Consider the following 12,243-nt stretch of genomic DNA (forward strand, 5'->3'; position numbering starts at 1 on the left):
CTGTTTAATTTTAAGGCTGTTTTTTGTTTTTGTTCTTGAATGGGAGACCATTGCAAATGTTCGCAGGCAACAAAAAGAGGAACATGATACACAAAAAGCTAAGGACAAACTTCTCCTCTTATTGGACTGTCTTTACATACAGGCTCTCTCCATGTTAATCCCAATTCTCAGCCTCTGATGAACTTGTTTTGTCATCCTAGCTTCATTGAGAGAGGGGAAAATGCAGTATGCTCGCAAATAATGTCACAAAAATTATTAGTCCCAAGTCCTGCCACCTGGCGAAAATATGGCACGGTCAGCAGTCAGAATATGCAATATCCGTAACTCTGAAGATTGCAGTGAAGTTGGTCCTTACCTCTGATTTGTTTTGTTGTCTTCCATTGTTTTTATCCTGTTCTCTCTAGCTATATATTCATACAAAATATTTGTAGATATATTTGTGTCTGTTTCAGGTCTCACTTGGAATCCAAATTGAAGGTGTTCAACGGCTTCTATGATGGGAAGAGTGGAGAAGTTAGAAGTAGAGAGGTATGCATACAGTTCTTTCACAGTTCCATAGTGTTACGTGCGAAGCTAGTGATACGACAAGGTTGCCAGATTTTAGAAATGCCGAGGAGGGACGCTTCGTGCAACATACCTGTAGTTAAGTTTGCAATCTAGCAATCATGCTTGTAGATTATTTTGGTCTTCTATTCTTTTGAAATGTCTGTAATATCTACGGGTTTGAGTATAGGATTTGATTTAAAATACCTGTCCACAATTTGTACAGGCTTGGTTGTAGCTACATGTTTGTGGTCCTATGCAGTAACAAGTTCCGACACTTTATTGACGCAGATTTTTGTTATATTTTTTCACAAATAAAGGATGCAATGAAGAGATACTTAAGAATGTAATATATCCCTGACTGTAATAGTAAAGATGGTGCAAAATAGACTAAGAAAAGATTAAATAGTTGATGCAGAAGACGATAATGACTCTGAAAGTGAAATAGGAGTTCCTCTCCTGCCGTAATGGTTTCCTCACTAAACGATCTCCTTCATAGAGATGTTGGTATTTGTGCAGTAGGGGCTTGGAGTCTTGTGAAAGTCCTTTGATGTAGTGTGTTTGGCAGCCCCTGGGGATGTTTCTCCTTGAGATTTCTTTGATAGCAGCAATGAAGTCGTCCTAGTTCTCTGGACATGCAGGTATGGCTACAATAGCTTTATCTAAATATGCAGTGAACTCTTCCAGCTGGCTTTCTTGAAGTTAAAGCATTTTTCAAATGGAACGTCCTCTGGTTTTATAGCAACCTTAGCGGTACATCTTATAGGCAAGTGTTGATTGTGCGTTATTGGGTCACAATGAAAATGCTCTTCGTACATTGAAATGTTATGTGAAATGTCACTAATATACCATATAATCTCGAATACCACCTGCACTGTTTTTTCGAAAATATCGCTTCCAAGATTGGGTCCGCGTCTTATTTAAAAGTTTGGGAAATTTATCTTTCCGATTGCATGTAAATCGGGCATTACCTCCGGCATGGCTTAGCAACAATGCTCTCTCTGCTCTCAGTATACGCTACTTCCGCGCTTGGCGTCGGTCTCACCCACGTTCTCGGAGTATCAACATGAATTCCACAAAGCGTTTGCGATTTTTTACTGCGAGTGAGAAACTGAAAGTAGTTTGGGAAGCTGAAATTATTGGAAATCGTGCTGCCGGTAGGAAATACGATATTAACGAGTCGTGTATTCGCGATTGGAGAAAGAAGAAAAATGTGCTATTAACATGTAATAGTGATTGTAGAGCTTTTCATGGACTGAGTGTACAGTTTCCAGAAATTGAAAAAAACTTTGTAAAAATGTGACAAAAAGGCGGGGATAGGGATATGGTGTGTCCACCGAAATGTGTCAGCTAAAGGCATTAGAGATCGCAAAGGAACTTTCATTAGAAGGGTTTAAGGTAAACCGAGGATGGGGTTGTAATTTTTATAAAAGAAATGGGTTGAGTGTACGAAGGCGTACCTCAATTTCACAGCGTCTTCCTAGTGCCTACGATGAGAAGTTATTGTCGTTTCAGCGTCACATAATTCGGTTGTGGAAGGAAAATGCATATTTGCTTTCCCAAATTGGCAATGCAGATCAGACGCCAGTCTACTTTGAAATGCCAGTGGACAGGACTGTGAATGTTAAGGGTGCGAAAAGTGTTACCATTAGAACAGGTGGTAATGAAAAACAACGGTGTACGGTAACGTTGTGTATTCTCGCCGACAGAACCAAAATGCTGGCGTACATTGTTCTCAAGCGAAAGACGCTTCCTAAAAATCTGCCCGCTGGTGTTATCTTCAGATTTCAGAACTCCAGCTGGATGGACAGTTCACTTGTGGAAGACTGGGTAAAGTGTGTCTGGCTACGTCGCCCTGGTGCATTATTGGGACAAAAGAGCTTGCTTGTTCTCGACAGTTACTGCGGCCACACAACAGATGCTGTGAAGAAACATATCAAGGATGGAAAAACCGACCTAGCAGTCATTCCAGGTGGGATGACGTCTATGCTACAGCCGCTAGATGCCTGTGTGAACCGTCCATTTAAAGCAACCTTGAAACCGCTCTATAGAGAATGGATGGTGGCTGATAATCGCACACTGATGCCAACTGGTCGCATTCAGCGCCTGGCAGTACTGCTGCTGTGTTCGTGGATTTTGACGGCATGGAATCGTATCCCTGGAGACCTTATATGGAAGAGCTTCAGGAAATGTAGCATTTCTAATGCTATGGATGGCAGCGATGACGACATTTTGTGGGAAGGTGATGGTGATGAAAGTTCCGAACTTGGTACTGATGATGATGAATGAATGAATGAATGAACTCGTTCGATATCGTTCTGGAAATATTTGTTTACTTTTATTTGTATTTTCTAATCATTTGATGTGTGTTAGTAAAGATTGTAAATAATTTTGACTTCATTTTTTTAAAAATTTGTTCCTTCAAAATAATGGTGCAGGTCTTATTCGGTGGCAGGTGGTATTCGAGAGTATATGGTATTTTTGTACTGTATTTTATGACTTCAAAAACTATAAATAGTAAATTTTATTGCATATAAAGAGCTTCCTTTTAAGCAAGTACTTTTGGGTTGAAAATGATCCAAGTATTGTACTGCTACGTTACATCACATTAATATGCTGTATTACCGTATTTATGCAAATAATCCCTGCACCCTAATTTTAGGAAAGGTCATTTTGAAAAGAAATTAAATGAACTCAAATTTCTTCCATCGAAAGAGTAACGTAGTGTAGCGGTATTATGGGGACTGTGTGGAATTACAGCTACACCGGAAATCTGTTCATGTGGAATTTAAAAGAAAGAGAGAAAGGAATCCATTGTTTAACTTTGCCAAATGTAACGCAGCACTGCGATAACTAATTGTCATGCATTTTAGGTTCTTATTGGTGTGAATTGTAATATAACGGTGGGCTGATCCATCACCATTGGATATTCCGTGGAGCTTTATTGTTGTGAAGTTGGTATTGGTTAGCATGCCCTAGCGTAAGCAGCTGGTACTGGGTTGTTGGTAGCCAGTTAGTGGTGAGTGGTTGATACTCTTTTGGTGTGCAGTTCTTATTTTAAAAGTTTTAATGTGACAGTTTCCTTTCACCATTGAAGCATGCAGTAATACATGGGCATAACGTCGCCACGGACGTAAGTTTTAAAAGTTATTTAATATTGTGAAACAGCCTCATCACCTTGGTAAGTCCAACTTTATATGTTATATAAACTGTCTCTGTGAGATTGATTAGCGTGGCTGCGTCAGTCTTACTGGTGAACGAAATTCAAAATGTCGGCTCAGCATGTAATATTAATTACGTTTTTGGACTGAAGATACCATTCGCCTTCCGACCGTATTAAGTTTGAGTGAACATTTTGTGGTTGAAATTATTTAATTCTGCAAGTTTTAAGCATGCCCAGCTGTTATGTTGTTCTTGGGGGAGTTAATCATTTCCATTGAAAGGACATACTTCTACATCACAAACCATGTGGTTTTAAAATGACCTGCTCTTTTAACAGGAGCTGTGACAAGTAAATGGTGTGTAGTCTGTTGTATCATTAGCCTCATAAAGGCGATGGAGTATTTAAAATTAATGTAATGGTTGCTGATTTAAAACCCAAGTGAATACTGAAGCGTGCTTTGGGTCGAATTGAATTGAATTCCATTTGCTTTTTCAAATTAATTTTCTTTCTTAGTTATTATTATTATTATTTTATTAAATTTTCCTTTAAATTTTGATTAATAGTTACTGTTCTGAAGCTACACTCCATTTTATTGCATTGTTGGAGTATGCTTCCATCTTTTTTTATTTTTTATAACGGTTTGATTAATTTGCATTATCGTGGCATGGTCAGTGTAACAATACGTGAGGTGTGCTGACGTTTGTTTTTGTGCGGTGAACGTATGCCGTTGGTGTGATGAACTGGATCACGAGATGAGTGTAATTGATTTAATATTATTGTGTAACATTATTATGGTTTTCTTTCAATCTTTTTGTTTCTCTTTTGACGTGGGCTCTTTTTTAATGTATTTTAGCCTACCTTTGGTTACTTGAGGACATTGTCGGTCTGTTAGGGGACGCGGTTAGATGTTTTCATTTGAAACGTTTCCATGTCCACTGAGAGATCTCAAACATGTAATAATTTATTGTATTAATGCTTGTTGGCTTTTAATTGTTCAATAACAATTTGGTAAATTGTTTGGGTAATTTTATAGGGGCGTGCGTACTCAAATAGGTGCACCTAAGATATGAATGACTTGGAAAATTATTATTATTATTATTATTATTATTATTATTATTATTATTATTATTATTATTATTATTATTATTATTATTATTATTATTATTATAATATCTTCTTTTAAAGGAAGATGGGTTCGAGCTCGAACAGTAAATTGTAATGAGCCTCTAAGTCTAACTGAAGTTAATTCCGTCTGGAAAATATTATTTAAATTTGATTGAAATTCTTGGAATTCTAGCTTCGTGACCACGCTTGGTAGTAATTTTCAAGGTGAGCCTTGTCATTAGTTTTTCCTTTTTTTTAAAAACTTAATTGTTTTCAATTTACTTTATATATTTAAATTGCACCACCCACCCGACTTATTTTCTTTCTTATATTATACTAGCTGATGTACCCGTGCTTCGCTACGGGATTCTCAGAAAGACTGACTTTATGGTTTTCCTAACCTGAAATCAACATAGGTCATTACAAAAACGTAAGTATGAATGTAGCGATTAAAAGCAGTGCTATCATATAAAATACTCGATCAAATGGAAAGCCGCACGTTTTATCACTTTTAACGAACAGTGCTGCGGTTAGATTGCGGTGCCAATCTAATAGTCCAAAGTTCCAGAGCTGAGATGACCAGGCCGCAGATTGCCATGAACACTCATCTGCCATTATTCCGCTAAATATGCACACTTCATTCCAATCAGTGCCTCAGAGTAGGGATTGATGATCCAGTGTGTTACGTACCAGTAGTATCAGAAAATTTATAAACCAGGAGAATGGCATGCTAAAGAAGAAAGTTATCTAACTCCCCAGCTACTTCCCATCAATATTCAGACAGGCTGTTACACTCTGTACTACTGGGCGAGTTGACCGTGTGGTTAGCGGTGCACACCTGTGAGCTTGCATCCGAGAGATAGTGGATTCGAACCCCATTGTTTTCAGCGCTGAAGATGGTATTCCGTGGTTTCCCACTTTCACACCAGTCAAATGCTGGGCCTGTACCTTAATTAAGGCCTAAGGCACTCCTAGCCCTTTCCTAACCCATCGTCGCCATAAAACCTATCTATGTCGGTGCAACGTAAATCAAATAAAAATACTCTGTACGCAGCAGTAATCCTATCTACTGGAGATGAGGGGCAACAGAAGACACAAAGCACATCATGACAAACAATGGTCATTGTAATGTTATTGTTGATCAATGTTATGAGCTTTCTATATTGTAGGCCTTCACATTTAGCTTTATTTCGACTCTGTGATTTGTAAAATATTTTATACCATAAACTGTAGTTTCTTATTCTCCGACTTTACATACCGATTTTCATTAAATACTGTTTACCCATTTTCTCGTTACTCGGCGCTGATATGGACTTAGTAACAAAAATCCAAATTCATTAATATCTTTGTGATCATAGCCAGTACGGTAACAATGTATAAGACATGAATAATAGGAAATTTAATACTATATAACCTTCGTTATGTAGCATTCATCGATTACACCTCTAATAAGAAAAATTTGAAAATTACATTTTAGGCCTTCCCCTAAACTACCATTTCACTCAGCGTGAATAAAATACTTTACAGCCTAGACTATAGCGACTTATTTCCTGACTTGGCATACCGATTTTCGTCAAGATAGGACTACTAATAACAACAATATTTGAGAATTAAATTTTAGGCCTTCCCCTAAACTACCATTTTTCTCAGCGTGAATACAATTATTGATAGCCTAGATTGTAGCAACTTATTCGCCAACTTTGCATACCCATTTTTTTTAAAATACAACCACTAATAACATAAATAGTTGAGAATTCAATTTTAGGCCTTCCCCTAAACTACCATTTCACTCATCGTGAGTTAAATGGTTTATAGCCTAGATTGTAGAGGCTCATCCCCCGACTTCACATACCGATTTTCATTAGACCACTAATAACATAAATAGTTGAGAATTCAATTTTAGGCCTTCCCCTAAACTACTATTTCACTCAGCGTGAGTAAAATGATTTATAGCCTAGATTGTAGAGGCTCATCCCCCGACTTCACATACCGATTTTCATTAAATTCTCTTCAACCGTTTTCTCGTGATGCGTCTACATACATACAGACAGACAGAAATTACGGAAAAGTAAAAAGTGCATTTTCTTGTTACTATGGACATGATCGATACAGAAATACCATTATTTTCAAATTCTGAGCAATGTACAGAAAAAACTCTTATTTTATATATATATATTAAATTTTGGTCTTTAAGTGTGACGTAGAGTGTTATTGTTGTGAATTGCTCTGCCCTTATTCCTTCCACCCTCTGTTATGGTCGTTGACCTATTGGCCTTGCCCAGATTCCATCGCTTCCCTATTCTGTGTTTGTGTTTTATCGAGGCCCTTTCCTCTGTAGTTGGCGTGAATCTGCGCTGGTGAGGCGTCTCTTGTTTCTTTGATGGCCGCGCTGACAGTCAAAGACTTGGGCTGCGGTATTGTGACTTCAGTTGTTTGATTGCCCTCTTCTTCAATTGTTGGTATTCCACAGTAGGTACAAAACAAATATTTCATATCACTCTGTGAGGTCCACGTGATCTTAACGCAAATATGAACATGTAAATTTACGGATATAGCCGTTTTATCTGAGATGATAAAAATACATTATCACTTCTATGAAATATATTTGCCATGAAAATTAGCTAGTAGGTTTACTTACGTGACTGTATTTAATCTGACCTTGCAGTATACTGGGCGAGTTGGCCGTGCGGTTAGGGGCGCGCAGCTGTGAGCTTGCATCCGGGAGGGAGATAGTGAGTTCGAACCCCATTGTTGGCAGCCTTGAAGATGGTTTTCCGTGGTTTCCCATTTTCACGCCAGACAAATGCTGGGACTGCACCTTAATTAAGGCCACGGCCACTTCCTTCTCATTCCTAGGCCTTTCCTATCTGCTCGTCGCCATAAGAACTATCTGTGTCGGTGCGACGTCAAACAAATAGCAAGAACTTGCAATAGGCTCAATTCTCTGCAGAATGGAAGATTTGTTGTCTCTTGCATCACTAGAACACTCTAAGTGACTTACAAATTCGTCACACTCGGCGTCTAAAACACTTCTCACATGTGGTCTCTTTTTACTTGGATAGTAACACGAACGTTGGTGGATAATTCTTTTTGTGCAATGTAAACACTTCCAGCAGACACACCGGCGAATTTGGATGTTAGTTTTGCGATACAATAAAACCTCGTTAATTTGAAGTCTTCGGAACGCAGAAATCGGATTTCAAATTACGTGATTTCGAATTAACCGCCAACTTGTAATTCGGAAATGCCAACCCTTACCGCGTCACAAAATATTCTCTACCCTTTACTGCATGCAATTGTCATTGATTCACAGTTTAAAACTTTCAAATGTCATGAAAAAAAACTATTTCCAACATGTATCCAACAAGGTGCACATACAGTATTCATATAAAGCACTTGGATAATTCACTGGCAAATATAACCTCACACACAACGAAAGAAAAAGAATTATTCAAAGGCGAGAAGAAATCTATGCTGGCTCCCCTGTGTAAGTACTTTATTAATTGGATTACTGTACTGTATGAATTTTAGATGCCATGTACTTGCACGGAAAGTATCTGATGCCCTTAAAACATCGTGGTGTAGAGAACTTTCCTATGATGAGTGAAGGAAGTAGGAAGTCTCGCTGCTTCTTCTTCTTGTTTGTATTTGTTGGACTTGGCTCGCGCGTTACGTCCAGCCACTAGTCTTATATATAATAAAAGGGACGTTTCTGGAATAAATGAGGTTGGGACAAGTTTATAAGTGAATTAAACCTGTAGGATATCTCTCTCTTTCGTTTGCATTGCACTACAGTATGTTTTCCCGCCATGGCTAAATACCAACCCTTGCTGCGTAACAAAGTATTCTAAGACCCATTAATGCATGCAGTCACCTTGATTCACAGTTTAAACCTTTCATATGCCATGGAAAAACACTATTTCCGAAATGTGTCCAACAAGGTGCATTTACATTATTCAAATAACACACTTGGATAAATCAGTGGCAAACATAATCTCACGCAATGAGAGAAAAAAAAACACGATTCAAGGACGAGGACAAATTATATGCTGGCTCCCCTGTGCCAAGTGCTTTGTTTTGTTGGTTTACTGTACTGTTTGCATTTTTAGATGCCTTGTACTTGCGCGGAAAGTACCCGACGCCCTTAAAACATCATCACTTATCAAACTTTCTTATGACAAGGGAGGAAGTCTTTCGCTTCTGTCTGCATTGCAACACAGAACAGTACCACAAGTCCATTTGGGATCGGCATTAAAAAATGCAGTTTTTTTTCGGCATTGACAATATTGTTTGGTGCATACGAATTGATAATTGTGAGCCACGCTTTTTTGCCAACCTGTCGGCATCGCCAGTTTTCGCGGATTCTGCTCCTCCGCACACTGCCTGCTACGTGATATTGTGGCGTTCCTTAAAATGCTGAATACAAAGAATTATGATTTCACTCAAACTTCAACTATAAAACACACTAGAGGCACACCGAAGTGAGTGAAATTGCGGAAAGCTACCCGTGCACGTTCCGGATGATGCGTTCTTTCGTGACGCGGAGAAATTTTGAATTACTCTGTAAAATACTATGTTTTTAAAATGTGAAGGCAGTTTAGAATTAAAGGTCTGAATTGTTTTCCATTTAAATATGACATAAGGGAAGTTTTCTTTCATCTGCAGTTACACAAAGCATAACTGTACACTCAACATAAAAAAAACTAGGTGAGCCTGGAGCTTGTTGCCAACCTTGATGCAAATAAAACCCGCACCCCAATTTCGTGCCTCAAAAATATTTTAAAAATATGCGGGGATTATTCACGTAAATACGGTGTTTACCGCTTCAGACCGGAAGTTTTGTTTCATTTCAAAACAAAATTTTTTACATAAAAACTAATTTCATGGATAGTAAATAACACTTCAGTGTGAAATATAAGCAACTTTCAGAAATTATTTCCTCAAATTTCAGTATGTACAGTAAAACCTTGTTAATTGTAGTCGTTGGGATGCAAAAATCAGACTTCGAATGACGTGATTTAGAATTAACCGCCAAATCGTAATCCAGAAATGTCAACCCTTGCGGCGACACAAAGTATTCTAAGACCCGTTACTGCATTCAATTAACCTTGATTCATAGTTTAAACCTTTAAAATGCCATGGAAAAAAAAATCCAAAATGTATCCATCCAACAAGGTGCATTTACAATATTCAAATAATGCACTTGGATAACTCACCGATAAACATAACCTCACACTGTGAAATTAAAAAAAATTCAAAGAGGAGGAGAAATTTATATACTGGCACCCCTGTACAAGTGCTTTATTCATTGGATTACAGTACTGTATGCATTTTAGATGCCTTGTACTTGTATGGAAAGTACCCAATGCCTTTAAAACATCATGGCTTATCAAACTTTCCAGTGACGAAGGGAGGAAGTCTCTCGTTTTCATCTGTATTACAACACAGTACAGTGACTATCAAGTTATGATTTTCTGCCATGACACCTGTCGATGGCCTCCTTGTCTCGTAATTCTGGCCAAATCTTGCCACGTCACAAAGTATTCCAAGACCCATTAATACATACAATCAACTTGATTCTCAGTTTAAACCTTTCAAATGCCCATGAAAAACACTATTTCCAAAATGTATCCAACAAGGTGCATTTACATTATTCAAATACAGTGTAAAACAAAAGCTAAAGGTTTTCACCTATACAATACTGTTTGTTGTAATCTTAGAAAAGTTACATATGTATATAGATAGATAGATATTCCGGTAACTTTTGGAATAATGTACTTGGCTAAAACAGTTCCTGGTACTATCTATCTATCTATCTATATATATATATACCAGAATATTTTGAAAAGGACGGCAGTAGAATCAAAGTTTGATTCGCGCAGCCAACGTTAGCGAACACCTCACACTAGTCCCAAGGATTTCTAACTCCAATTGTGCCATAATCTGCTCCATTCATCTCTGGTTTGCTGGAACTCTCCCTACTTTCAAGTTATAGTTACTCAACGAGTCCACATTGGTGTCCTACGTTGTATAAGATTAATTCTACTGCTAGCGTGTAAATACGGACTAGTTCAACTGGTATTTCCTTCTGGCATTGTGTTGGCTCTCCTACAGAATTCCTAACTACTGAAGTTCATGTCATTTTAACCTTAGTTTCGTCGCCATGCGCCTTTTAACTGACTCAGTTTGACTCGTACTATTCAATAAACTCTATTTCAACTTTTGTTTTGCTCAATTTAAGAACTCCATAGTCAATAATTAATCCACGCTTCACGCATTGACATATATTTTAAGATCCATTATATCTATATCTTTTTACTTTAACAACCTCATGTTTGTTTTAACTTTATAGACTACCATCGTTCAAAGTATTCCTCTACATACTTGCTGTTAATCTGTACATATTGTTATAATTTCATGTCTAATATTATCATTTTACTTTTTATTATGGCATTGTCACTCTTTTAACAATTTTTATCATTCAGTTCAGGGCCCTGACCTAATCTTTGTAAATTAAGGCTGATGATGTTCGCTATGTCGAACAAAACATGTTCCTTTATTTAAGACACCTCATGATTATTTTATAATTCAATGAGTAATATAATGTATTGAGTAGGTGGTTGTTATTAAAAGGATTTTATAATTTTAACATGTGTATAGAGTGCGAAGAGTGGGAGAGCGGGGGACCATGAAAGAACCAATCACAGTCCAAGTTACAGGATAGCCGGCGATTTGCCAGGCTTGAAAATCAAAGTGTTAGAGACCATGAATGTGGCGAGGATAGCAGCACAGCTATAAGCGGCGGACTCCAGGGTAAAAGCACGGATTGAGATCCATTGGTTTGTTTCATCATCGCCTAACATCAAGCAGCGAGGCTGGGCGATGTGCCAGCAGCAAAGCTGCAGCATAAGCGTACCTTAAGATTAGCCTGCTATATAATTACCAAACAAAATATTAAACTAAGCTACTATATAAACTAAATCACTATTGTACCTTGTTACACACTATTCACCACATATAATGCGCTATACTATTAAAAAATACTAAACAATAAATTTATGAATTTTACACTATGAAATGTACTGTAAATGAATAACAACCTAGCACAAAGACCACAAAAAGAACTGAGTACAGTACAACACACAGCTGATAACACGTGGTTACAGTAAACAACAGATCGACAACACTGATAACCAGAACTGGAGACTAACATGCTGTATCGGAGCAATCGACTGCCTGTGATTCGCTGTTTATCAGTTCACTTACTCTCCGCAAAAGGCAGCGCTCAGATGTCAAGTCGAAACTCAAAAGAACTGAACTATAGAGAGAGTCGGCCTATAAAAGAAATCTAACTTGTACATGATTGAACAGATGCAAAAGCTAACTGAAAAGTGAGGTACACTACCAGTTTATCTCATTGATCCAGCCCAGCT

General features: G+C 37.8%; 1 protein-coding gene across 1 annotated transcript in view; it reads left to right on the forward strand.

Annotated features, from left to right (window-relative positions):
* The window catches only part of Rassf (Ras association family member), a 154,969-nt gene that overhangs the window by 45,491 nt on the left and 97,235 nt on the right, over positions 1 to 12,243 (forward strand). The window contains exon 4 of the mRNA XM_067153106.2: positions 453 to 528. Within this exon, the coding sequence (XP_067009207.2) occupies positions 453 to 528 (76 nt within the window). The remainder of the gene's footprint in view (positions 1 to 452; positions 529 to 12,243) is intronic.

This window comes from Anabrus simplex, chromosome 8, assembly GCF_040414725.1.
Source record: "Anabrus simplex isolate iqAnaSimp1 chromosome 8, ASM4041472v1, whole genome shotgun sequence".
In the NCBI taxonomy this organism is placed as follows: Eukaryota; Metazoa; Arthropoda; class Insecta; order Orthoptera; family Tettigoniidae; genus Anabrus; species Anabrus simplex.